General features: G+C 38.8%; 2 protein-coding genes across 3 annotated transcripts in view; one reads left to right on the forward strand and one right to left on the reverse strand.

Moving 5' to 3' along the window:
- The window catches only part of ptprga (protein tyrosine phosphatase receptor type Ga), a 321286-nt gene extending 312967 nt beyond the window's left edge, over positions 1-8319 (reverse strand). Inside the window, 2 exon segments of the mRNA XM_048172553.1 lie at positions 7790-7889; positions 7990-8319. Of these exon segments, the coding sequence (XP_048028510.1) occupies positions 7790-7883 (94 nt within the window). The 5' untranslated portion in view covers positions 7884-7889; positions 7990-8319.
- Positions 8320-19593: 11274 nt separating this feature from the next.
- Positions 19594-26499, forward strand: part of fhit (fragile histidine triad diadenosine triphosphatase) — a 447851-nt gene continuing 440945 nt past the window's right edge. For both annotated transcript variants that reach the window (XM_048173664.1, XM_048173665.1), the window contains exon 1: positions 19594-19635. The gene's annotated coding sequence lies outside the window, so the exon portion shown is untranslated. The remainder of the gene's footprint in view (positions 19636-26499) is intronic.

Below are 26499 nucleotides of genomic sequence, written 5' to 3' on the forward strand. Positions count from 1 at the left end.
GAGGATTTTTCTGAAGAACAGAGCTCAGTTTAACTGCTCAGGACAAACAAGAGACTCATGAACAACCATCACAAAACATAAAAACAGTCATAGATCATCCAGGTAACCACACACAGTATTGAGAATCAGTGGTTCACATACTTATGAATGGGGTTATTTTAATAAATTCAGCTATTGTTTTGTCTTGTGAACTAAATGCAAACATCTTTTATGTAAAATATCTTACTCAGGACAGTACTGCATTTTTTATTATCCCTCTTATTTTATTAAACTAATTCTCATTTTCACAGATTCTGCAAGGGGTTCACATACTTTTTCATGCCACTGTATGTGCAACAGAAGCAAGGCAGTCATACAGATTTGGAACAACATAAGGGTGGGTAATTGATGCATTTGACAACGAAGCGTCATTGGCGATCATTTTATTGGGCAACTGTTTATTTCGATGGTCCACTTTAGACATTCTGCTAACTATAAGTAACTTTGCAACTACATTTCAACTTGTTCTACTAACCCAAACCCTAACACCTAACCTAACAGTCTACTAACAGGCAACTAATACTCTAATGAGGGTAAGTTGACATATATTTTAAAAGTTATACGTAGTTATCAGAATGTCTAAAGTGGACCAACGAAATAAAGTTTAACTTTTTATTATCTTGACATATTTGATTTCCAGTTATGTTGAAGAGAAAAAAGGCTTCATAGTTTCCTTTAAGAGTGGTTGAAAGGAAAAATTAATTTAAGGAGTATTGTGTTGGCCAGTGATAGAGTGATAAATGAAGTCTATTACTTAGCACTAGCGGTTAGCACGCCACAAAAGCCTTGATCGATCGGCTTGACAAACCGCAGAATTAATGCTGCGTATAATCTACAGTAAAAGGTAAAGTCCGCATTGCGTAAAGTTGGCGTGCGTATTTTAAACTAGAAACATAAACAATGGAACTTACACAAAACACTCCCCCTAGTGGCCAAGATGTGAAAGTTGTTGCATCTCGGTTGCACAACAACATCTGTCTGGCTGTTAATATTGCAACGCCCACTGGGACTCATCAAATTGTAATTAATTTCTGTCTCATTAATCCATCCATCACTTGCAAAGAAACATAAACATGTTCCATTGTTTGGTTTCAGACAGATTAATTTAGCATCATCTTTGCCGTTTTAGATGCGTGTTGGTCTTTTACGCAAGATAGCGTGTTCTAGCCTGGTTAATAGGAAGAACTGGCATTTAAAACGGAGAGGGCCAGCAGCCGTTATACGTTATTAATGGAGAGACTTTTACGTTTGTTACTCCACACTCTGCTAATTATGACCTTAGAGAGGGGGACGGGGGTAAGCAGGAGAACGAGGCGCTGGAGGGGGGCCGGGATATGTGGAAGGAGAATTAGCGCTTAAGTCTCCCAGAGGCTCAAAGGTTTCTTTCGTCTCCTGGCAAACTGTTTCAACCCCTGTTACTGTGCCAAATGAAAATCTTTTCAGAACCTCCAATCTGGGAGAGGTAGAGAGAGTCAGAAATAGATAAAGAGTGGGAAATAAAAGAGTGGCAAAAGCAAAGAAACCTGAGAGAAACTGAAGCCAAAGTACACAGCTTTGGTCTCCTGCCTTCAACTACTACAACTTTCAATGAGGCGAATCATTATCGCTACCGAATTCGCATCAGGCTAACGTTTCAAAAAATGGTGCGCAACAAGAGCGGAGAGTTGTCGCTAAGAACCAAAAAGACCATTTAGCAAAGCTGCACACATCAGAACAAACAAAGAACAAAACCAATGCAACCGACATGTCTGACAAAGCCAATTTTTATCAAACCGTACAGGATTTGGGGCCCATCTAAAAAATTACCACAATGAATATTTAGGTCACACTTTATTTTAAGGTGACGTACTTACACAAGTACTAAGTAAAATTAATTAACTACATGTACTTACTATAGAGTTAGGGTTTGGTTTAGGGCTAGTTACTTGTAATTATGCATAATTTTCTGTTATTACTATAGTAAGTACATGTAGAAACCTGTAACTACGACACCTTAATTGGTGTTGCCAATATTTTAGCCAAACGTATTACCCTCCATTTCTTTGTTGAACTTTACTCTAAGTATTTGAAATTCTTGCATGATTTTAAAATGTTTACAGGCTAAAAAAAAGGCAAAACTCAAGTGCAATATTTCAAGTGCAATAAGTCCCTTCTATTGAACTACTAATGTCTGTTTATTTCACTGTTAATGTGGTGTTACTGAGGGAGGTTCCGATACATATTTTAGACACAGGTAAAAATGTCACTCAGAAAATCATAAGGTTGTAGTATGTGTCCTATACATCAAGTATAACATTTATTTTTTGTCTCCATACCAAAAACATTATCTGATAATATAACAATCATATGACTTAAATTTACATGCTGGGTTCATTATCTGCAGTTTCTTGTCTTTAACACAAGATCTACCAGCATGCTTCATGAATGTCCACTTCATTTAGTGATTGGCACACACTGCGAGCTGTGGTTGCCAGTGGAGATGAGGAGAAAATGTACCAGCATGAGCACGGACACATACACGCTCTCTCTCTCTCTCACACACTCAGACACGTCTGCCTTCACCAAGACTATTAAGGAAAACTGGAGATGAGTCCTTCACTGAAGAGCACCAATAATACTTGAGATCTATTCACAACATCTAACACAACAACAACAAAAAAAAAAGAGGCGGAGAAGGAAACAATGTGAGTTAATGCAAAAAACAACAACAGCTTTTTAGAATAACAGTGTCTGTTAAGTGTAAGTAGAAAGAAGAAGCAATTTAACTGGCTTAAACACTTTAAGGATTAGTCCACTTTAAAAAAAAAAAAATTCATCCAAGATGTTCATGTCTTTCTTTAGTCAGTCGAAAAGAAATTAAGGTTTTTGATGAAAACATTCCAGGATTATTCTCCTTGTAGTGGACTTCAATGGCCTCCAGATGGTTGAAGGTCAACATGACAGTTTCAGTGCAGCTTCAAAGGGCTTTAAACGATACCAGACGAGGAATAAGGGTCTTATCTAGAGAAAACGATAAAAAAAATAACGCTTACGCTGTATGTCCTACGCCTTTACTATTCTACTTACGGAACGAACGCGGCACCAGTTTAGTTTTTTTCCGTTAGTAGAATAGGGAAGGCGTAGGACATACAGCGTAAGCGTTTTGAAGAATACGGAAAGCGGAAGCACGTGCAAGGCGATATTTTGTGTTTATAAATCATATACAGTTGTATTTTTTTCGAAAATGACCGATCGTTTCGCTAGATAAGACCCTTATTCCTCGTCTGGGATCGTTTAAAGCCCTTTGAAGCTGCACTGAAACTGTCATTCTGACCTTCAACCGTCTGGAGGCCATTGAAGTCCACTATATGGAGAATAATCCTGGAATGTTTTCATCAAAAACCTTAATTTTTTTCGACTGAAGAAAGAAACACATGAACATCTTGGATGACATGGAGGTGAGTAAATTATCAGGAAAATTGTATTTAAAAGTGGACTAACCTTTTAAACTGAATACTTAAACTGAAAAAAAACACATTAAATACAAGAAGTCAGGAGTACAAACCGAACCATCTACAACCAAACTGTAATTTAAATTACAATAAATTGTAATTTATTCCTGTGATGGCAAAACCGACTTTTCATCAGCCATTGCGTCAGTCTTCAGAGTCACATGATTCTTCAGAAATCATTCTAATATACTAATTTGAGACATTTCTGACAGTAAAAAATATTGTTGGTTTAACTTAAAAAAGTAAGTTACCTGGTTGCCTTAAGATTTTGAGTTCATTGAAATTAAAAATTTGAGTTAATATAAGGAGATTGGTTTAATAAATAGAAACTCAAAAATATTATGTTATCGGAACCACATTAATTATCTAAGTTGATTTGACAAAAGAAAAATAAAGTTGTGATAAATCATGAATATATATATATATATATATATATATTTTTTTTTTTTTTTTTTTTTTTACAGTGTATTATTATCATCAATGTTGAAAACAGTTGTGCTGTTTTTATACATTTTATTCAGGATTCTATGGTTATAAAAATTTCAAAAGAATAGCATTTATGTGAAATAGACATTTTTGTAACATTATAAATGACTTTACTGTCACTTTTAATCAATTGAATGCATCCTTGCTGAATAAAAGTATTAATCTGATTAAAAAATAAATAAATAATATATATAAATTGAAACATTTTATTATTAAATGAATTAATCTAATTAAACTGGAAATATGTTTGGTTAAAGGCTTAAACCACAGTGAAAGTTGGGACATAGCATCCAAGTTAAGAGTTCTTATTCCCTCCATGTTGCTGGTTCCAGCCACACACTCCTTTTAGTACGGACGCAGCGCACATTCAGCACGCACGCTAACAAACTCTGGTAGAGTGACCCCGCGGCAGCCTGACATCACCCCACACGTTTACCCGTCCGCACGGCCCTATCTTTTAATCAATCTATTAGAGAAGCCAGGCAACGATGACAGGCTTCGTGACTGATAAAGTGACCTGGCGAACATTACAGCAGCTTTGGTCACCCAGCCGGACAGATAACGGCCCGAGCGGAGAGAGATGATGATGATGATAATGTTGTTACAGGGGCCGCTAGTGCATCCAGTCCGGCCCAAATGTCAGCTCCAGCTATCTCACTCCTGAGACTCAACCCCCCATCTTAAGTGCCCGTCATTTCCAAACGGACATTTAGCAAATTATCCTTTTCTATTAGACAGAGAAATGGCTCCTCGCTCACATAAAAGGAAATCAGAAAGGCAGGAAGTCTGATGCCTCTTAAGAGATTTGAATTATCATTGTGCTCTCCAGTGCGTGGCATGCTATTCGTCATGCGACAGAAATAACCGTCTAGAAATCCTTTCCTCGCTATCGCCGGGGGTTTCTAGTTTTCTACATCTTTTGGGTGAGTCCTTTGAATTCTTTCCTGCTATACATAAGAGGATGGATAAGAAGCTAAAAGGAAAAAAAGATCAATTCTATTGCTTCCCTGCTTTGATTTACGTGGCGAAGATTCGCAAGTCGAACAATTTTTGCTTGCTAGTTTCACCATGTATCACCAGTTGAGTTTAATAGCTTTAAATTATTAGGTGGGAACGGCTCTAGTATTTTCTCTTCCGTGATAGTCATGCATCGCTCCGACGGCTCTAACGGCTAGATCAACCGTCTGTGGAGAAATGAGCGTTGCCTGGGGCCAATAGACGCCCCGCCGAGAGATCCTTCCCTCCCTTTCGCCGCTTCCGCTCCTGCACCATCAGCAAACTGGCCATTACTGGAGACTCAAGTGTGCAGACACTTGTTTCCCACTGGCATGACAGAAATAAATAAAGTTGCACTGTTCCCTTTTTCTAGCACATTGCTGTATGTCACTGTTGCAGCGGCGGCGGATACAGAGCTCGCTTGTCTTTCCGCAGCACTGGCTCGGCTAAAAACGGGTCTATCAGACACAGACAAGTGACCAAATGTCACCGAGGTTAAAAAGACCCGCGTCTGGAAAAAAAGCAAAGAGGGCAGGAGGAATGACAGGAAACAAACGGAACGCGTTAAAGTTGTCTTTTGTTCTATATGGTAACTTAATTTCTCCCACACTTCCGACTGGAGAATTGGAAGCGTACACCTTTCTCTCTGTGAAATCGACTCTGATAGACGGAGACAGTAAGATAGACAGAAACGCATACTGCGACAGACACAAGAGAGAGAGGCGCAAACAGAGAAACAGACAGAAAAGATTGCTAATAATGTCCACAACCTTGAGTCAGGCAGTTGCCCTTTGGTGACAATGTGTTATTCATGGAGCATTCATCACGGGCCTGATGAAATCTCTCGGCTGTTTGAGATGCAGAAACTTAGACACTTTATCTCACTGTCAGCGCTCAAGTGCTCACCCCTATGTCCGCCGAGTCCCTGAGCACCCTACTCTTGTAGTTTTGGATCACATAGAATGGGAGATGAAAACTAGAATTGAAAAACCAGAGGACATTCTAACTGATACAGTATGTAGAGAAACCATAAAGGCTTGGGTAGAGCAGCGTTAATATTAGTTTATTCCTGCGACAGTAATTGACTACCAATAAAGAAACATTTTTTTTATGTATGCAAAGTGATGGCCACTTGATAACACAAAACCATCAAGCTCCTCAAAAGTAGGTCAGCTATAGTGGAAATTTATGTTTTGAGATGTATTAGCATTTTATGTACCAAGATATATGGAAAGATGAGAGAAAAACACAGTGTGTTTCCGAACGCATGCTTTGCGTGCAAGCATACACTTAAAAAATACAATACACTGAGCAGCAATCTGCAAATCATGTTATCTTTCATTCGTACGGAGCTGTAAATTTCTAAAGCTTTTCTTGTTTATGAATATGGCTCACTTGAGACCTGAGAATGTCATACTCTCTAGAATTATACATTAGACTTGACGCCTCCAGCGTTACATAAAAACTCATGCAAATATGCAGAGCTTATCAGTCTCCTCCTGGTTAAAAACGACTTGAGCATCTCAGACTCTGTTCTTTCTCTGGCTGCTGCCTATCATCACAGCAGAACCTGAGAGATCCTCACCTATCACTCTCACACACACACTCAAGGTCATCTTAAACAAGATGCCGTCAAATATATACATTTTTAAAACCCGGACGAGCCCCCAAAATCATGTTCTTATGACGTTTTCCAAGATCCATTGTTAGTTATTGTGGGAATTCATATTCGAGGCTTCATCCCTACTTGCCTGATCCTTCAGATCACCACATTTGAATTATCAAAACATAAACAAAGTAACATCAATTAAATAATAACCTTTTTTTCTTAACTGATCACAAAACTATGCCGCTCGGTATTACTGGGCGGCATTTGAAAGCACTTTGAAAGTTTTTATATAAAACAATAATAATTTAAAAATCATTAGCCTGCAACCATAGAAACAATATACATTATAAATATTAATAACAAAATATTGACAATTCACAATATATTATTTATTATATTAATATATAATAATAATTGATCTAATGTGATCTAATGTAAGAAAAGTATTTTCATGTTTGTTTTGGACAATGTTTAACTTAAGTTTAAAATGCTATGCATTGCTCAATTGAAGACGATTTGCTGTAAAAAGTTATGATTAATTATGCAAACAATAAATTTAAAAAAAGTATTTTGTTTGTAAACAATGTAGTTTCTTGTTTAGAACACTTTTAAGAGACCCATTTAAATGATTTAAAGAACCGATAACCAACAAAGTAAAGGGTGAATATCTATAAAAATTACTGGTCAAACCTATTATATGCACATAAAAAAAACCCTCAATTCCTAGACCATCTTTTCCAAAGAGAAAGTGCGTAAATCACGTTAAAAGTCGTCAAGGAATGAAATGCTGCTAAATTATGCTTAATCTAAAGATGGCTCAAATGTGCATTATAATTCAAACTGCTTAAATCAAATATGTTACAATACCCACAGAAAGACATCGGCTAATGTGTTTTCCTATAACGGATTTGAGTGTAATGTTTAGAAATAACGGGTCCGCGCGCTTATAAATACCAGTATAGCGGATCATTAAAGGATACTGAAACATCAATAGACGTCATTATGTGCGTTACAATTCCGTGTTAGATCGTCCCAATTCCATGACTTACAACAGAAGAAAAAATTGTGGACATGTGTTGTTTCAGCATTACGCAGCCAATGTAATAGGTCGTAATGATAAATGGAGCGATTTGAAAACAATTTCTCATCCACCTCAAATCCAACTTACCGGGATGACAATGTGCCCACCGGAGCACGAGCGTGGAGAAAAGCAGAGGCGGAATCCACCAGCAGCAGCAGCGCGGTCGCAGTAGCCTCCGCATGTCACACTGTATACATGGAGATCTGGAATAAGGCAACTGTTGACAGAGTTATCCTCCTGGTGAACAAAAAAAAAAAAACTCCCACAAACAAGCAATGCAAACGCACTGGACACGCTTTAATGTATCTCGGTCGCCTCCTTTAGAGAGTCCTTCGGAGAGATTTTTTTTTCTTTTGAAGTTCGACCGAGCCAAAGGAAACAGTTTTTCTTTTCTCTTTCTCTCTTTCAGATGTCTGAGCTTGTAGTCCAGAAGAGAAACATGTCAAAGGGGCTGTGGATTAAGAGAGAGAGAGAGATGTTAGAGAAGCAGTAGTCCATGCATCAGGCTGAAAACACAGAGACAAGAGTTGGAGCGGCTCTGGAAGCTTTCCATTCCGCCATCCAGGAAGTAGCGCATGAGCTGAAGTCTGGCAGAGACTTTAAAACAGGCTTGGAAGAGAGCGAGGGAGAGAGCAGAGAGAGAGAGAGAGAGACAGAGCGAGCGAGAGAGAGAGAGAGATCCGCCGGATCCTAGCGCCGAGCCCGTAACGGACGGAGCTGCTGCCGCTGTCAGACAGTGTGTGTGATGGACGCACAAAGGCGCTCTCCTTCTCTCTCCCCCCCCCCCCCTCTCTCCTTTATCTGGGATAAAAACCAAACACTTCAGATAACATCAGTAATAAAATGACTGCATGCAAGCTTTGTATCTGGAATTATCAGCACAATCTTCTACATGAGACGAGTGGATGCATGGTTTAACATGCATGATATTTCACAACTATGAAACAACAGACACGTGTATACATGTTTAAAAATTAGATTCACTATAGAAAATTCCATGACTTTAATATACACTTGTAAGCCTGTAAACACGCGTGCGCAAGGCTATTCCTATCATTACGAGTACATTCCAGTGATTTTTATACTGTACATGTATTTTCTATCTCCTAACCCAAATACCCTACCCCTAAACAACAACAAAAGAAAAAATATATATAATATAATATGATTTATAAGCTGTTTTCCTCATGGGGACCAAAAATGTCCCCACAAAGACAAGGATTTCAGATATTGTCATCCTTGTGGGGACATTTTTGAATACGTGAACCACACACAGAGAGAGAGAGAGAGACACACACACACAGGTGTGTTTTTGTAAATTGTGGGGACATTCCATAGGCGTAATGGTTTTTATACTGTACAAACCGTATTTTTTCTACCCCTACACTACCCCTACCCCTAAACCTAACCATCACAGGAAACTGTGCACACTTTTACTTTCTCAAAACAACAACAACAACAAAAAACAACTCTGTATGATTTATACGCTTTTGAAAAATGGGGACATGGGGTAATGTCCTCATAAGTCACCTCTTCTTGTACTACCTATGTCATACCCATGTCATGCCCATGTCATTATACAAATTTATCAAGTACACACACACACACACACACACACACACACACAATAGATATGCAGCTGAAAAGAGTCCTGTTTCTTTTGCGAACATTAGCAATTACCAATATAAAAATATGAGTCACTATATTGAATACGGATCATTCATAAGCTTAACCCTGTCCATATTCATTTCAGAATTGCTTATTGAATAACTGAATTTTCTGAAAAGACATAGAGAAGTTGTATATTACAATAGCATTTATTCATTATACATGCCATTCAGGTTTTTTTTCCTTCTTTCATGTGTGTGTTTGTCCTTATGCCATTGTTACATCTTCATTTTGTCCCAACCTATCCATCAGTCTTACTGCCTATTTTTCCAATGAAAAAAGATAAATGAATCAGTAATACTGATAGAGGAGGACATGACATTAAAAGGCTCCTTCTTAAACTGAAGTGTGCTGTCAGTGTAGAACAAAAGAGATTTTTATTGGCTAGGAAATATTACTCCTCTGTAGAACTTGACTTGGCAGTTCTTGACATTGGACAGACATTATATAAGAACAATAATAAAAAAAAAAAGCACTCGGACTACTTAATTACAAATATATGCTAATAGATGCAAGGAATAAGACTTTCACTTTGACCATACTCTTTAAATAATAATAAGCACATGGTAAAAAATATTATTAATATTATTTTACAAAAAAAAATATATATATATATATATACATATTATCTAAACAAAGAGATCTAAACAAAGAGACAGACGCCTCAGTCTTTTGTGATTGGTGGATTGCTTACAGCGTGTGTTGGAAACAAAACGCCTATTACTATATCTGAATTTCAGCTCCAGAGGCTTCCTCATTGCTTGACATGCACTTGGCCTCATTTATGAAACACGAGCAGAATTTTTGTGTACATCGTTCGTAAAGCCATTTTGACGTAAATTTTTGGATTCATGAAATTTTTTTAATTTTCAAAATGTTAGTTGGTATGAAAGAAATGTACACCTGCTCCCAACCAAGTGTAAATGGTGCGTAAAACATTCAAAAATTCTGTGTTTGTTTAAGCAAACCAATGACTCTGCATTTTGATGCACTATATACCATAATAATATTTCACGAGTTTTTTTTAACTGTTCAACCTTGGGTAAAATGCAGGTCTTGTCACTGTCACTTTTTACCCAGCTGTCCAATCAAAATGGAGGAGAGGCGGGACAAATACTACACTGACTACCCATCCTACTTGTACAAAAAAAATAAAAATAAAATAATAATAAAATAAAATAAATAAAAATTAAACATTAAAATACCTATGGGATACTTTTTTGAAAAACAACAAATATTACCCAGAATGCATTGTTTTTACAGTATAATACAGTTTCAATGGAAACGGTATTGTACTGCATAAATTTGTTTAGTTTTTTTTTTTACAACGTGGTTGTCACAGACACGCCAGGCTCTACAGTCACTCAGACATAGCGTGCGTCATCCCCTGAGTATAAATCACTCACACCTGACACTCATCAGCACCATCATCAGCAGCACTACTTAAGACACAGCAGCACACACAGTCACTGTATGGTCTCGTTAACGCATACTTACTTTTATGCTTACCTCAAGGACTACTTTGTAGGACTACTAGTTACTCTGTGTCTGATCTGCTCCAAGTCTGCCAGCTCTCCACGGTTCCTGTAATTAGAAAGACAAGTATCAGCTCTACGATCACATCTGCCAAGAACTTCACCTGTCAGCACTCACCTGCACTCTGCTCACTTCTCTGGTTGTTCAATAAACATCTCTTATATTCCATCAGCGTCTCTGTCCCCTTCTGTATTATAACAGAAGACCGGACCATAACCGCCTGAACAGCCAGAATGAGCGCCCTGGATCCGTTTCAAGATCTCGTTGACGCACTTCGACGAACACTCTCCAGCACTCCCCCGACAACACCACCAGCGCACACTTCCGCATTCCCAGCCGCTTCTCCTTCACCACCGGCGGTCGCCAGTCCCATGGCTAAACCGGCGCCCTTCTCTGGTGCGACAGAGGACTGCAACGGATTCCTTCTGCAGTGTTCGCTGGTCCTGGAGATGCAACCACACCTGTACAGCGCAAAAGTGTGTTCATAATCTCTCAACTCGACGGTAAAGTGCTTTGCTGGGTGGAACAGCTCTGGTCATAGAAAAATCCCATTGTCCAGTCTCTCTCCAGTTTCATCGCTCACTTCAAAGAAGTTTTTGGATAACCTGCTTGGGATTCAACGATTGGTGAGAGATTATATCAATTAAAACAAGGTTCCATGTCTGTGACTGACTATGCTCTCCAGTTTAGAACCTTTGCTGCATCTAGTGGTTGGAACGAACGAGCCCTGATAACCACATATCGACAGGGATTGGATCCACGCATGCGGTTGCATCTCGCTGCATACGAGGATTCCATCAGGCTAGAATGGTTCATCCAACTCTCCATCAGATCCGCCACTCGTATGCAGTCATGTCTCGAAGAGCACCAGGGCCAGTCGCTCTTTCCATCATTCCTCCGCCGACCAGAATCCATCAGCTCCCCAGAACCAAGCCAACGAACCCATGCAAATTGAAAATTCACCTATGTCATCAGCTGAGCGGCAGAGACGGCTGACCCAGAACCTCTGCCTGTATCGTGGTCAAGATGGGCATTACATTTCAGAATGCTCCACTCGCCCCGCTCGACCTATGGTGAGTGTTATCATTCCTTCGATTAATAAGATGAAACCACTTACCATTGTTGTAAACCTTACTGCTGCCGACTTGTGTCTTCCAGTTAATGCCCTCCTCGATTCTGGGTCAGCTGGGAATTTCATCTCTGAAGCCCTCTGCCGCCAGCTTCAGCTCAAAACAGCAGCCATGCCAAAGCCCTACCAAATCCACTCTGTAACTGGAAGACCACTAAGACAAGTGCGCTACAGCGTCGGTCCTATTCAACTCCAAATCGGCATTCTTCACATGGAAGAGATCCATTTGCTGGTTCTCCACCGCTGACGTGATTTTAGGGCACCCATGGTTGGAGCAGCACAACCCCATCATCTCGTGGAAGACAGGAAAAAATCCTGAAGTGGGGTGACAAATGTTTTGAAGATTGCTTTTCTGAATTTCCTGTTCCAAGTTCTCCACATTATGAAGAAGTTCAAATCTGTGCTACATCTGTTGAAAGTCCACTTGAAAATCGTTCAACAGACATACCGAAATGTTACTCCCACTTCAGCGATGTCTTCTGTCCCAAGAAGGCCTCCACGCTGCCTCCACACCGGCCATGGGACTGTGCTATAGATCTACTTCCCAGTGAGCCAGTGCCCAGAGGAAAGATTTATTCCCTTTCCATCCCAGAGGAGAAGGCCATGGAGGACTACATCAAAGAGGCTCTGTCTCAAGGCTACATACGCCAGTCTACTTCCCCTGCTGCTTCAAGTTTCTTTTTTGTGGCGAAGAAGGATGGATGCTTGCGGCCCAGCATCGACTACAGAGCCCTTAACAAAATCACCGTAAAATTCCAGATACCCACTTCCTCTCGTCCCCTCAGCGCTGGAATATCTCCGAGGTGCCACTGTGTTCACCAAGTTGGACCTCCGCAGCACATACCTCATCCAGATACGTGAGGGGAACAAATGGAAGATGGCATTTGTGACCCCTACTGGTCACTATGAGTATCTTGTCATGCCGTATGGGCTAGTCAGCGCCCCCTCCGTATTCCAGGATTTCATCCATGAAGTGCTCCGGGAGTTCCTGCACAAGTCAGTTCTGGTCTACATTGACGATATCGTGATCTACTTCCGAAGCCTGGGCGACCATCGCCGCCAAGTTGTGGAGGTCCTGCAATGCCTGAGGGCGTTTGACCTCTTCCTGAAGGCCGAGAAATGGGAGCTTTAGCGGAAGTTCTACCCGGAAGACTCTAATGCACGTCATTGCTCATTATCTAACCAATCATTACACGTCACCTGAGTATATAAGTTCTGTTCCCACCCACTATTGTGTTCGCAGATACCATCGCTGGCGTTCACCCCCATCCTCCCCACCACCACCAGGTCGGTCCCTGTCCATACATCGGGGGTAGGCTCCACCCTTGCCTTCATCTTAAGGCAGGATCGGCAAACGTCTGCTACCCTCCAGATTGTACTATGGACAGGGCCTACGCCAAGGAACTTTATCATTTATCTTTGATATTTACATTCAAACTGTTGAATAAATTGTATTCAAACGTTTTTTTGCTTCCCGAGTCTTTCTGGTAGAAATGTACCTTCCACCAGCCCTCAGTACAGTTCCTTGGCTACAACATCGATCGCAGTGGCATCCAGATGGACGAGAGGATTGTTTCTGCCATCAAGGACTGGCCCATTCCCACATCAGTTAAGGAACTGCAACGATTTCTGGGATTTGCAAATTTCTATAGAAGATTCATCCAAGGTTACAGTATCATCACCACTCCCCTCACGGACCTTCTACGCGGTAAGCCCAAGTCTCTGTCCTGGACTCCCACCGCCACTCAAGCCTTCGAACACCCACAAGAGAGCTTTCACCTCCGCTCCCCTCCTGGTACACCCTGACCCAGACAAGCCCTTCGTCGCTGAAGTTGATGCTTCCACCACAGGAGTGGGAGCGGTTCTCTTCCAGCACCAGGGGAGCCCCAGTAGACTACACCCATGTGCCTTCTTCTCCCGCAAACTCAACCCGGCGGAGGTCAACTATGACATCGGGAATAGGGAGCTTCTTGCCATCAAGCTAGCCCTGGAGTAGAGGCATTGGCTCGAAGGAGCCCAACATCCGTTTGTGGTTCTCACAGACCATAAAAACCTGGAGTATCTACGAGATGCCAAGAGACCAAATCCTTGTCAAGCTAGATGTGCTCTTTTCTTCACCAGGTTCAACTTTTCGATTACTTATCATCCAGGATCTAAAAATGTAAAGGCTGACGCTCTCTCCCGTATCCATGGTCCTGATGATAACACAGAAATCCCAGAGCCCATCCTTCCTGAGAATCTCTTTGTAAACCCTATCGTCTGGTCTGAAGAAATTCTTCCCGAGACCAATGCCACCACCCACGCCCCGCCGGGTTGTCCACAAGGTTTGCTCTACGTCACCCAGACCCCTCATCCATGCATCACACTCGTCACTGGGCACTAGCCACCCTGGGGTCAATAAAACCCTCTCGTTGTTGAAACAACGCTTCTGGTGGCCGAACATGGCAGCTGACATTAGGAGGTACGTGCAAGGGTGCAGGGAATGCGCCATCTCCAAGAGTCCATGCCATCTTCCCTCCGGGAAACTCCAATCTCTGCCCGTTCCGAATCACCCTGGTTACACCTAGGAGTCGACTTCGTCACAGATCTTCCAGTCTCCAACGGCTGCACGTTTCTTGAAATTGTGTCATCTAATCCCCTTACGAGGACTGCCCACAGCTATGGAAACTGCTGAACTAATGTTTAACTGTGTCTTCAGATACTATGGACTCCCTGAAGATATCGTATCCGACCGAGGTTCACAATTCATCTCAAGAGTCTGGAAAGCATTCTTCAAGCTCCTAGGTGTGACCGTAAGCCTTTCCTCCAGCTACCAACCCCAAACGAACGGGCAGACAGAGTGGAAGATACAGGAGATCGGCCATTTCCTACATACCTTCTGTCACGGCCACCAGGACTCCTGGAACCAGTTCCTGGATTGGGGCGAGTACGCCCAGAATTCGCTCCACCAATCAACCACTGGACTCACTCCCTTTCAGTGCGTGCTCGGCTATCAACCCCCACTGTTTCCCTGGACTGGAGAACCCTCGGATGTTCCTGCAGTAGATTACTGGTTCCGGGAGAGCGAGAGGGTCTGGGACTCAGCACATCTCCAACTCCAACTCTGTCCCCTTCTGTATTATAACAGTGGTTGAGGGTGGTTACTGCATTTTTATATTCAGAAATATTCTTCAAAATGAGATACTAGTAACATGTTAATATCATGGATATTCCAAATCATCATCATAACCAAAGCATCTTGGCTAGAAAAACGCTGCGCCTCCAACTGCTCTCAAGTGTCATCAGCAGGCCGTTTTCAGAAGAGCACCTGGCATTTTTCATCTGACTTAAAACGTGTTGACGCATGTTAATTGAATATTTATTGTTAGGAAGGGAGTCCAGAAGATTCCACAGTGTTCCCAGACACGTAATTTGCGTAGCTGTAATTCATAGGCGGGGATTATGCTAATTGTGAATGAGTGTGCATGTACACCCTATTAACAAATTATTGGAATTCATTAACATACACACGTTTAACTATCAAATCTGATGTTTATGAAGCGTTTGTGAATCCGGAGGAGAGTTTTCAGGAAGGTCCGTTTTACGTGCAAATTATTCAGAATTTACTCATATATTTACAAAAGTTCCATGATGAAGCCCAGTGCTACGCACAATGGTGCCAGGATTTACATATCAGTTCCAGTCTGAGTCCTCATCCTTTTGATGTCGACAACACAAACCAAACTCTTCCAGTCTCAGCTACAACTACAGTGTTTGAGGGCGGGTCAAAGTCGATGTTGTTCGTGGAAAGCATAGGCTGGAAAAGCATAGGCTGGAATTATGCAAATTTGTTATATTGTTATGTAGGTATATAACAGGAAGTGAGAATTGAATTGTTGACAACTTTGCTGCGTCCCAGTTTGCCTACTTATACTACGTCCTTAAAGTATGTACTGTTTTTGTAAAGAAAAAGTACATACTTTTGAGTGTGTAGCAGAAGAGTACGCAAGCTAATTGAGACATACTACCTCATCGTAATTGTATCTTTAACGGACGTTCTGTCGCTTAGTTACGCAACCTGTCACTGTTTAAACTGCCCTGTCAATCATCTTGTCACAGTTAAAATCCTCCACATTCAATTAAATTTAATTTCCTATACCGTTTCGGAGAGAAATGTAGTCGCATGTTTATCTGCCAGTCATGGGTCTTTCACGCAGAGAACTCTCCTCATCTTTGCATAATGATGCATTTAAAAGTTAATGACCAAACGCATCATTATAAAAGTTCACAATGGTGTTGCAGATGAAATATAATGTGAATAACATTTAATAAATATCTTTTCGTCAGGTTAAATACTGATTATTAATCATTCAAGCCCCTTTATCTTAACCGCTCTGCTTAACCATCATTCTCGCACATCCGTCATGTTTATAGTTTTTTTAACACTTTTTATTTGTATTTGTAGTTCTAATCGAATCCTCGTCCACAGCGCAATGGGTTATGGTCCATATTAGCCATTAGAAGTGTGCACGGATCTGCACTTTGAATTCTAACCGGAAAAAGCAGACCATCCGGGTATCTTTGGAATACTTATTTCAACATACTACGATTTGGGACATACTAATTCTTTTTTCGAATACTATTTAGGATGGATAGTATGCGAATTGGGATGCAGCACTTGTTTCAGCAGTTCAGAATCGATTCTTTCTTTTAGGAGACAATAACTTTATTTGTTGTGCACTTTGATCTTTGAAACGTTACAGGCATTTTACATTCACAAACAGCTGTATTACACACTGCATTAAAGGTGCACTATGTAATATTTTCTGTCCGCTAGAGGTCGCTAGAAGCCTATTCAAAACAAAGGCGTAGCTTGATGACGTCATGTTTGAGAGCAGAATCTTGGGACATGTGGTCTTCACCTCAACGGACGGTGGAATAGAATCGGGATAGGACTCGGGAAGAAATCATGTTCATGGATGCGATTATTAACGTTACTGTAGTATGAAGCAGAGCAGGGCAAGTGTTGTGGGAGCTGAACGAGGAGCTGGAGCGATTGATCAACACACGCCTCACGAGCAGCGGGACTTTTATTATGACACAGTCGCCGGCGCCGCTTCCGCTTTTCCAGTCATGAGTATCAGGTAACACAGCTCTGTTTATCATTTTAGATACATTTGAGTGTGTTGAAAATGTTATAACGTTACTCTGTGCGTTCGCTCAGCGGCTGCTGTGAGACACTGTTGCACACTGCAGTAAGATCGATCGATTTTAGAATATATTAAATGCTGGATATCTAATAGCAATTAATTTTAAAACATATTGTATGATGGAGAATATTCTGTATACTGTTAATAAAAATAAAGCTGCATCTGATTATGCTATGTTAGCTACTTGACAAAATAGTGTTTTCTCTGAGGCATGGTAAAACATGGTACTCGCAAAAACTCAAGAAAATTAGATTTAAACAATAAGACTAAACATGTTGAGCTATATAACAACAATTCGTTTTCTGTCTATAAATATATCAAAACAGCTGTTCCCTTGTCTATTAAAACGTGTAATATATTAAAGCGTCTTTGGTGTTTCCATGGTTTCTACAAAATAAAACCGGAAACCGAGGGTAACGCGGGTATGACGCAATTGACATGCGACTCCTCACACGTCCCGGAGCCTTGGTTAAAATTGCAATTTTCTCACGATTTACAAGTAGTTGTAAACATCTGGGATGTTGTAAGTACTCAAGTGAACAAAATATATTACACTGGCCTAGTGGTTTTTGGGTATTTTACTACAAATTTCTTACATATTTAAAGGTAATATAGCCCAAAAAACATTTTAAACAAATGATGACTGTTGCTCGTTGCCATTTCCACTACAAACAACAATTTTGTCCCTAAAGATTTATGTACTTAGCAAAGGAGACAACAGTGTGAGGAGTATGTTTGACACATATGATGTGAAAAACAAAGAAAAATCAAGGTGGATATCAGAATGTTTGCATTGAGTGTCATTTCATATCGTGCTGTCAAAGTTCAACAAAGCTGTAATTTCATTCAAACTATGTAAAATGTGTGAAAATATTTCACAAAACAAAGGAATGAAATAAATTACTTTTGTCACCTTTACAAAATGGTACTTTATAGCACTTATGAACTATTTAAAAAAAAAAAAAAATTGCGGCTTGGTGGCAAATTCATATAATTTTGTACAATCCTTATATTATCACTAACGGGTAAGTTTAGGAGGGGTTGACCTTCATGCTTATGTTTGTCTTTCTAAAAATGGTATTTCAGAATGAATCACATCCTGACTTCATATGATATCGCCACCTCGTAAAAGTTACATTTTCTGTTGAGACTGGGTTGGCACTTCACATATGGGTCTTTTGTTTCTTAAACACTGTTTAGAATGATTATTTACTATTAAATTAGGGACTTTCTTTGCCAAGTCAGAAAATCATTAGATGTATTTATTTTCATATTAAGCAAGAATGTCAGTTCAGCATCTGTTTTTATTATTATTATTATTATTATAGCTTGGCTTCCAGGAATCCACATCAACTCTGACATATATTCAAGTTGCTCTCGGAGCCACTTGAATTAATATATTAACGTAAAGAATAAAGCGGCAAGCTAATGGCTGCCGGTGGGAGGGCAGTTTTATGATAAGTCATTCTGTCATATCCAGATGTTGCCCCATTTATCCAACATCTGCATGACAGTAAATCAATATCCCCCTCGATACAAAGCAAGCAACAGATAAACCCTAAATATGCCATTCATGTAATTTTTCACTGTAGTCTGGCTCTTAATGTCATATGCGGTATAACAATAACTCCTTCCTTTGCTTTACTGAAAATGTATTACTCACATCTATAAAAGGCTTCATAAACTTTGCAGCTGCCAGAACACTATCTTTGACTCTTCAGATTAGTACAAAATGTCTTAGTGGCTAAGTTTAACTAAGTGTTTAATTAACAGTCATGTAATGTTCCTTAGGGAGGTCTCCCTCAGTTTTAAATTCTAATTAAGTCAACTAATCAATTTTTGTACAATAATCAATCGGTTCACTGCATATGGGACATTTAATGAATTCTAGGATAGCCTACTAGAAGCCTATAAGTCTAAGCTTGATCCTATTAGTATCAAGACCTGGCTTAACACAACAAAGTTGAGTTGTAAAAAACAAAAAAACTTGAAGATAATATTTATGATTTGCAATTTACCTGACAAAAAAGTTGAGTTATATCATAAATTGCTTATATTATAGGTCCTAGGCCTATACCTGCTCATTATGTTTTGATATGAGGACATGGTCATGGATCTGATAGTGTTGTTCCATTCAACCACAATAACAGTTTGTGAAATATAACAGTTTGTTCATTTTATATTACATCAGCGCTGAAAATATATAAAAGAAAGTAAAAACAGAAGTAGCCTATGTTACTAACAATATGCTATTATGCTTTACATGGCATACATTGAATGTGGATGACAGCTACAACAAATACTGGGAAATGTAGTTTTGTGGCGCTTTGGACTACGTGTTCGCGGGTGCTTAAAAACTACGCTTCCCACAATCCCCTATAGAGTCCGCGTCTGCCTCATCGACACGGAAGGTGAGTACATGTGTTCAGTGTGGAAGCTGTGAGATGTCATTTCGGTGGTGTGTTCACGGTCTCTTTAAATTCGTGTTTTATAATATGCATGGTGTGTTTATGAAAATGTATGTGTTGATAGATGTGTATGTAACGCATTATGTCAGCACGGCAGGCGAATGTAAACACATTACTTATTATTTTGTGACAGCGTCATGCAAATCAGTTGCATGTTATGTTTGGAAAATACGTCTTGCTCAGCACTATGTGAAGCAGCGACTTTATTGAAAATAATCACATAAATTCGGACATGTTAAGGCAAGAGTGAAAACCTGGGTCAAATGCTGAAATGTCAGTTTAATGCTAAATTATGTCCTTGCTTTCTTATGTACTGTAGAAAAGCAAAACACATTTTCATCATGTAATAAAACACCCTAGTAACAGTTTTTGTTTCGTCATTGAAGCAATACTACAAAAGCCTATTATGCTAATGCTCCACATACCTATACAGTAATGAATAAAAAACATTTTCGTTTATATGGATATTTATATTTAAAATGTATTTATACACTATGTACTTACCTTGATTTTGCAAATTAGGGCATGTTCCGTAGGGATTTTGGAACATTTTTCTGTTCAACAGAACAAAGTATACTTTGTCAAAGTATACAGAAGAGTATGCGATTTTTGTAATCGCGCGTACTGGACGCGTAGGTCACACATGCGCATTTAATTTTTTGTTTATTTTTTTGCAATGATTATCCAACCATGCCCTGGGGCGTTGATTCACAAGGTAGTCGAAGAAAACTTGCATAAACAGAACATACTGGAACGCATGCAAGCTACAGCGACGATGGAGGCCTATATAGATGAGAGATTGTGTGAAGAGGTTAGAAAGTACCCTCATTTGCACAACTCTAGCATGAAAGAATACAAAGATTTCGAACGCCTGTGTATTTGTACAAGTCAAATGAAGTATACTTTGCAAAGCTGTGCATTCGCCTGTGCGCGTACACTAGCGTATGCATAAAAAAAATGAAGTATACCTGGGGCTTAAGGTTAGGTTTAGGGACCCACACATTTTACCCAGTGAATTTCGATGGTTCCTCTAGCCCCTCCATTCAGTTAATCCAGAATTCACTAATGAATAATTTAGGGGCCATTTACAATGCACTGTTTTTAACTAAAAATGGAAAACGTTTTATGCGTTTTGGACGTTTATTTATACCACAATGGCGTTTTAGGGGCCTAAAGTTTCAAAGTTCAAGTTTTTGAAATCAATACCGTTATCATCTCTGTGTAAACTACAAAAACTCAAATCTGTGAAAACGGTGACATCATGCACATGCGTATTACGTGTTCAGTCTGTAGGTTTATAGTGTTTCTTTACAAAGTGATATCGCCAACTACTGGCCTGACAGCAGAATACAGCGTTTTGAGTCTTTTTGCGGATCTGTGTGAACGGGGATTGTTCTGACAACGTTGTCATCATTAGTAATGATGTAATAAAAATGGAAAAGCTTTCTTACCCTTACCCTTAGACTGATTTGTGAGTCAAACAATCACGATTAATCGTTTGCAAAATAAAAGTTTGTGTTTACGTAATAAATGTGTGTGTTCTGTGTATAATAATTATGTATATATAAATACACACACATACATGTATACATTTAAGAAAAGTGTTAAATTTATATATCAAATATTTATATTTATATGTAATATAAAATATATAAAAATATATATATTTATTTAAACATGCATATATTTTTAAATTTATACATGTATGTGTGTGTATTTATATATACATAATTATTATACACAGAACACACACATGTATTACGTAAACACACTTTTATTTTATTTCATCCCTAGTAATTAACACTTTCAAATGCCCAGAAAGCAACTAAAGACTGTTTCGAATCAGTGGTTCGAAGCATGTATCAAACTATCAAAGTCACATGATTTCAGTAAAGGCTTCGTTACGTCATAAGTGTTTCAAAACATTTCAAAATTTCAATGGTTCATGTGACTTTGGCAGTTTGATGCATGCTCCGAACCACTGATTCGAAATACTGTAAAAGATTTGTAAAGCTTCATGTAGCAGTGTTTTGAAATCGGCCATTACTAGATATTGTTGAATAAAGTCGTTACTTTGTTTTTTTGGCGTACAAAAAGTATTCTCGTCTCTTCATAACATTAAGGTTGAACCACTGTAGTCACATGAACTGTTTTAAATATGTCTTTAGTAGCTTTCTGGGCATCTGAAAGTGTTAATTATCTTGCTGTCAATGCAGGCCTCACTGAGCCATCGGATTTCATCAAAAATATCTTATTTTGTGTTCCAAAGATGAACGAAGGTCTTACGGGTGTAGAACGACACAAGGGTGAGTAATTAGTGACAGAAATTTAATTTATTGTGAACTAAACCTTTAAATATAGGTTTTTATGTACTAACCTTGATTTTGCTAAAGAATCATTTAGCCTGATTTGTGAATCATTTTGTCCAATTCATTTAAAAGAATAAAAACATCTCGCTCACCAATCAGAGACACTGTTGATTGTGAGCAAATTTTACATCTGCATGAGCAATATTTAGCTGATGACATATTTAAGAGAAGAGCATCTTTTTTTATTTCATTTTACTATACACATGTACATATACATTTCCATGTGACAAAGAAAACAAAGAAAACAACAAAAAGCTTCTCAGTACTTTACAATAGTATTCAATGCCACCTCTTTTCTTAGTCTTCTATTAACACCTTTCCAACTCCACCACGTTTTAAGAACAATCTGAAAGGTCCCCAAACTCCATTGAAAACTGTATATTTATGCCTTAAAATATCAGTTATCTTTTCCATTGACATATTTGTTACCATTTCTTTTAGCCAATGTTCCTATACCTTGGTGCACAAATACTTTTCCAATTTAAAGAAATAAGCTTGAAGAATACATATATGTTATAAATATATGCTATTTCTTTTTGAACTTGATCTCCTTAGGATAAAATGAAATAGAAAAAGTACATCAAGGATATTCTCTATCATTTCTTTCACACCTTTCTGAAAATTCTTGGCTTCTTTGCACTCCCATAATGAAGTAATGTACCTAATGAAGGAATGTATCTTCAGCAAGTGTCAGGGACGTTTTCAATATATTTATGTAATACAGCTAGAGTTATATCCGCATCAGCCGCTTATATTCTAGCAGTTTCAGATGTAGGAGTAGAGCAACTTGAGAAAAACTGATTCATTAAAGAAATTTTCATAAACTTTAAGATTTTATTAATCATTCTCATTCAAATTGCAACAACTTTGCCAGGTTCAAAAAGCATAATTTTAAAATTCCCTGATAAACCTCATCACCCTGGCTCATGAATATGATCAGGTTTTAAATCAGGTGATAAATGAGTAGCATTCATCTGTCAGTTGTTGACCGTTGACACAACTGGTGTTTTGAATTATGACATATACATAGTGATGTGTGTTCTGTCTTGAGGTAGTTAATCGTACCCAGTCCTACTTTATATGCAAAAATTGCCTTATTGTGAGTGCAATTTTCTGGTGAATAAGGACTAAAAGTTTGAGTGTATAAAGGTGTGAGAGTGGGAGCAGAAGGTGGAACCGGGTGTCCAGCTGCATTTTTCATTAGACTAACTTGATTAAATGTATTTTAATTACCTCTATCTCAGCGGTGCGGTTGAGAGATGTCACATGGCTCTTCCTTTTAATGTCTGCCATCTGTCTAGATGCCCTGAGAATATAAAGAGAAAAATGGACCCCAAAATCTCTCCCTCTCACCTCATCTAACCCTCGCAAACCCATTCGAGTAGTTCCTCCAGAAACAGTTTTTTATCGAGTATCGAGTTTTCTTGCCTCAATATAACCCAATCCAGTTGATGTCTTGACATCGATGGAAAATCCAGCTATTTTCAATGCTGTGGTATCTGTGGCCTTCTTGCTTAATGGCAAAACCGAAACCTTTAGAGATCCTTTTCAGCTGAAGATCATTCTCCACTCTCAGCTCTTGCCAATGCAAATGAGTAGATTAAGTGAATAAAGTGGTGAAATGTGGCCTCGGTGATCTTTGACTCCCTCTCGGAAGCGGTACGTGGAGATTTGCAGACAGATATGTATAATGCAGGAGAGCTGGCATCAATTATGCACCTTTCATTCATGCCACAGCAATACCTAATTGATTTGATTCTGTTTGCTTTATGTATAATTGAATAGGCACAGATCCTGTGTGTGGCTTTCAGCCATTGGATGTTTGTGACGGGTAGACCATGCCTTATGCAGCTTTGAGTTGGAACAGATCTCTTGTTCATCAGGAATGTATTAGGTCTGTTTAACCCTGGCAATAAAGTGGTCAATAATGAAGGAATACATTATAATATTGAAATACGATATTTAAATCATGCCAACTCTCAGAATAGATTCAACCCTTTACCGATGGTGTGAGGACCCTATTGTAATTGCTCAGTCAATTCTTCTTCTTCTCCGAAATGAATCACATTTTTGAGGGCCTAAACATGCTCGAAAACTCATGAAACTTTGCACACGTGTCAGAAGTGAAGAAGATATACGTCTGATATGGGTTTCTGAATTAGGTGTGGCAAAATGCCTCGATAGTGCCACCTACAAAATTTCAATTAAGCACCCTTCATGTGAGCTGTATAAGGATCAAATTTTGTGGAAATAGCTTAAAGTAATCAAAAGTTACAGCATTTGGAACCAAGGTAGTCTTTTTGTTTACCCCTTGACACCCCCTAATGGGCATTTTTAAAATTGTTCCTTCACATCGACGCAAGGGATTGTGTTGATTTAAGACTCATTTCGATTGGGAGCATCCACTGTAAGTAATGATGTGCCATTTTGTACGATCTATGCATGTTCCATGAAGTTATAAACGAAAATGCCACGTGAAAGCTACGTCTGATTTTAGTTAGCGTCTGTGCGCCTGTGGGGTTTCATGTGTCGTAATTCCGTGAGGAATATCATGTGATCGACTTATTGGATTATGCTGATGTTGGTCTCATTTTAATCGTGAGAATCTGCAAATTTCCACAATCGGAGCATGTTTCATGAACTTAGGAGCAAAAACGTGACATAAATGCAGCATGGGTGCATTATTTACATATGGGTCTTGCGGGGCTTCACGTACAAAAACTCGCTCCAGTCAAAGCCCAAAACAGTTATGCTTGTTGTATTCTACTCTGTGAGATCTTTCAAATGACATATGACACATGATTATCTGAGCTGTATGATGTTTTTGACACATTGCAGTACATAGTACAAATTTTAATTTTTTAGCAAATAACTCAGCAGCAATTAGGAGTTAATCAAATGACTACATTCATTGTAAAGTTAAGACTCTAAGCTTTCAAATGACACATATTTTGTGTTGATCAAGGCAGTAATTTTGAAAAAAATATGATTATACTTTTTTTTTTTTTTTTTTTTTTTTTTTTTTTTGTAGCTAGGTGGTGCCCGCAGGCGGTACACTCTGTTTAGCGGGATGACTCAGCACTCATTAAGTGTTTAACAAACTGGTTAGATGCATAAAAAGCTGAATTTATAAGCTTTGAAATGATACATATTTTGTTTTATTCCTGTTAGGTTACTTAGTATTTTGATCATGAATTTTATAGCTACAAGATTGGAGCCATTTATGTGATTTCTGTCCTGTAGCAGGTATTGTTTTAGTATTCTGACATCAGCAATGTCTTTTCATTTCCACAGTGTCACCTCCATAAACATAGCTAAAATAGAGGGTAACACTTTATTTTACAGTGTTACTACATGTACTTACTCTAGTAACAACAGTAAATTATGCATAGTTACAAGTAACTAACCCTAAACCAAACCCTAACCATAACTGTAACGCTATAGTAAGTACATGTAGTTAATCAATACTACTCAGTGCTATTACTACTCAGTAATTACAATGTAACTACGTCACTGTAAAATAAAGTGTAACCAAATAGAGACCTTGGCAAATATAATTTATTTTAAAGTCCCCCTGTGGTGAAAATCAAGTTTTTAATGTTGTTTATATGTCTATGTGGTGTTTTTAATATGCTTTAAGACAAACCATGTGCAAATTCATATGTCAACACCATTGCTGAGTATTTTCTCCTTAACAATGCAGTGAAAAAAACACCCGCAGTGTCTGTGACATCACAAACTACATTGTAATCAATCACGTCAATGTGCCGGCGGTCTTTAGCATATCATTAACGGCGAAATGGCAGGGGAGTTTCAAGAGAAGCCAGGTTATCCGGTATATTTTTCTGTTGATATGAAAAATCATCTAGATTTAGCAATATGGTGGGTGAATGATGTATATTACTATGTTATGATGAACTACATGCCTTTCTCCACTGACGTTCTGAGTTGTTCAAAGCATTTGTAAGGATACTGATTGTTAGAAGGCAGCTGTCTGACTCTGACATGAAGAACAGGAACATGGTTTGTGTAACACTGTGTAACACATTATTAGCTGTTTGATAACATAGTCAAGCAAAAGGCTAATCATATTAATTACTATTACGTGTCTGATGTTGTAAGGAGCGAAACCATTGTTGTGCAGTGGTAAGTTGACCGAGTGGATCTCTGAGTTGGTGTGAGTGAGTGGAGGCGGGGCAAATTTGCATATGCATTGGTCTGCATATATTAAATGAGGCAAGGGTGTAGAGTTACATTCAAGCTATTTTAAGGCATGAAGAATACATTTTTTCACAGGAAAAAAAGTTTAAATATGTCATTTTGGTGATCAAAAATGAGTTTTAAAGGTGTCCTAGAACTTTTTTTTAAAAGATGTAATATAAGTCTAAGGTGTCTCCTGAATGTGTCTGTGAAGTTTCAGCTCAAAATACCCCATAGA

Source organism: Megalobrama amblycephala, linkage group LG21, assembly GCF_018812025.1.
Source record: "Megalobrama amblycephala isolate DHTTF-2021 linkage group LG21, ASM1881202v1, whole genome shotgun sequence".
NCBI lineage: Eukaryota > Metazoa > Chordata > Actinopteri > Cypriniformes > Xenocyprididae > Megalobrama > Megalobrama amblycephala.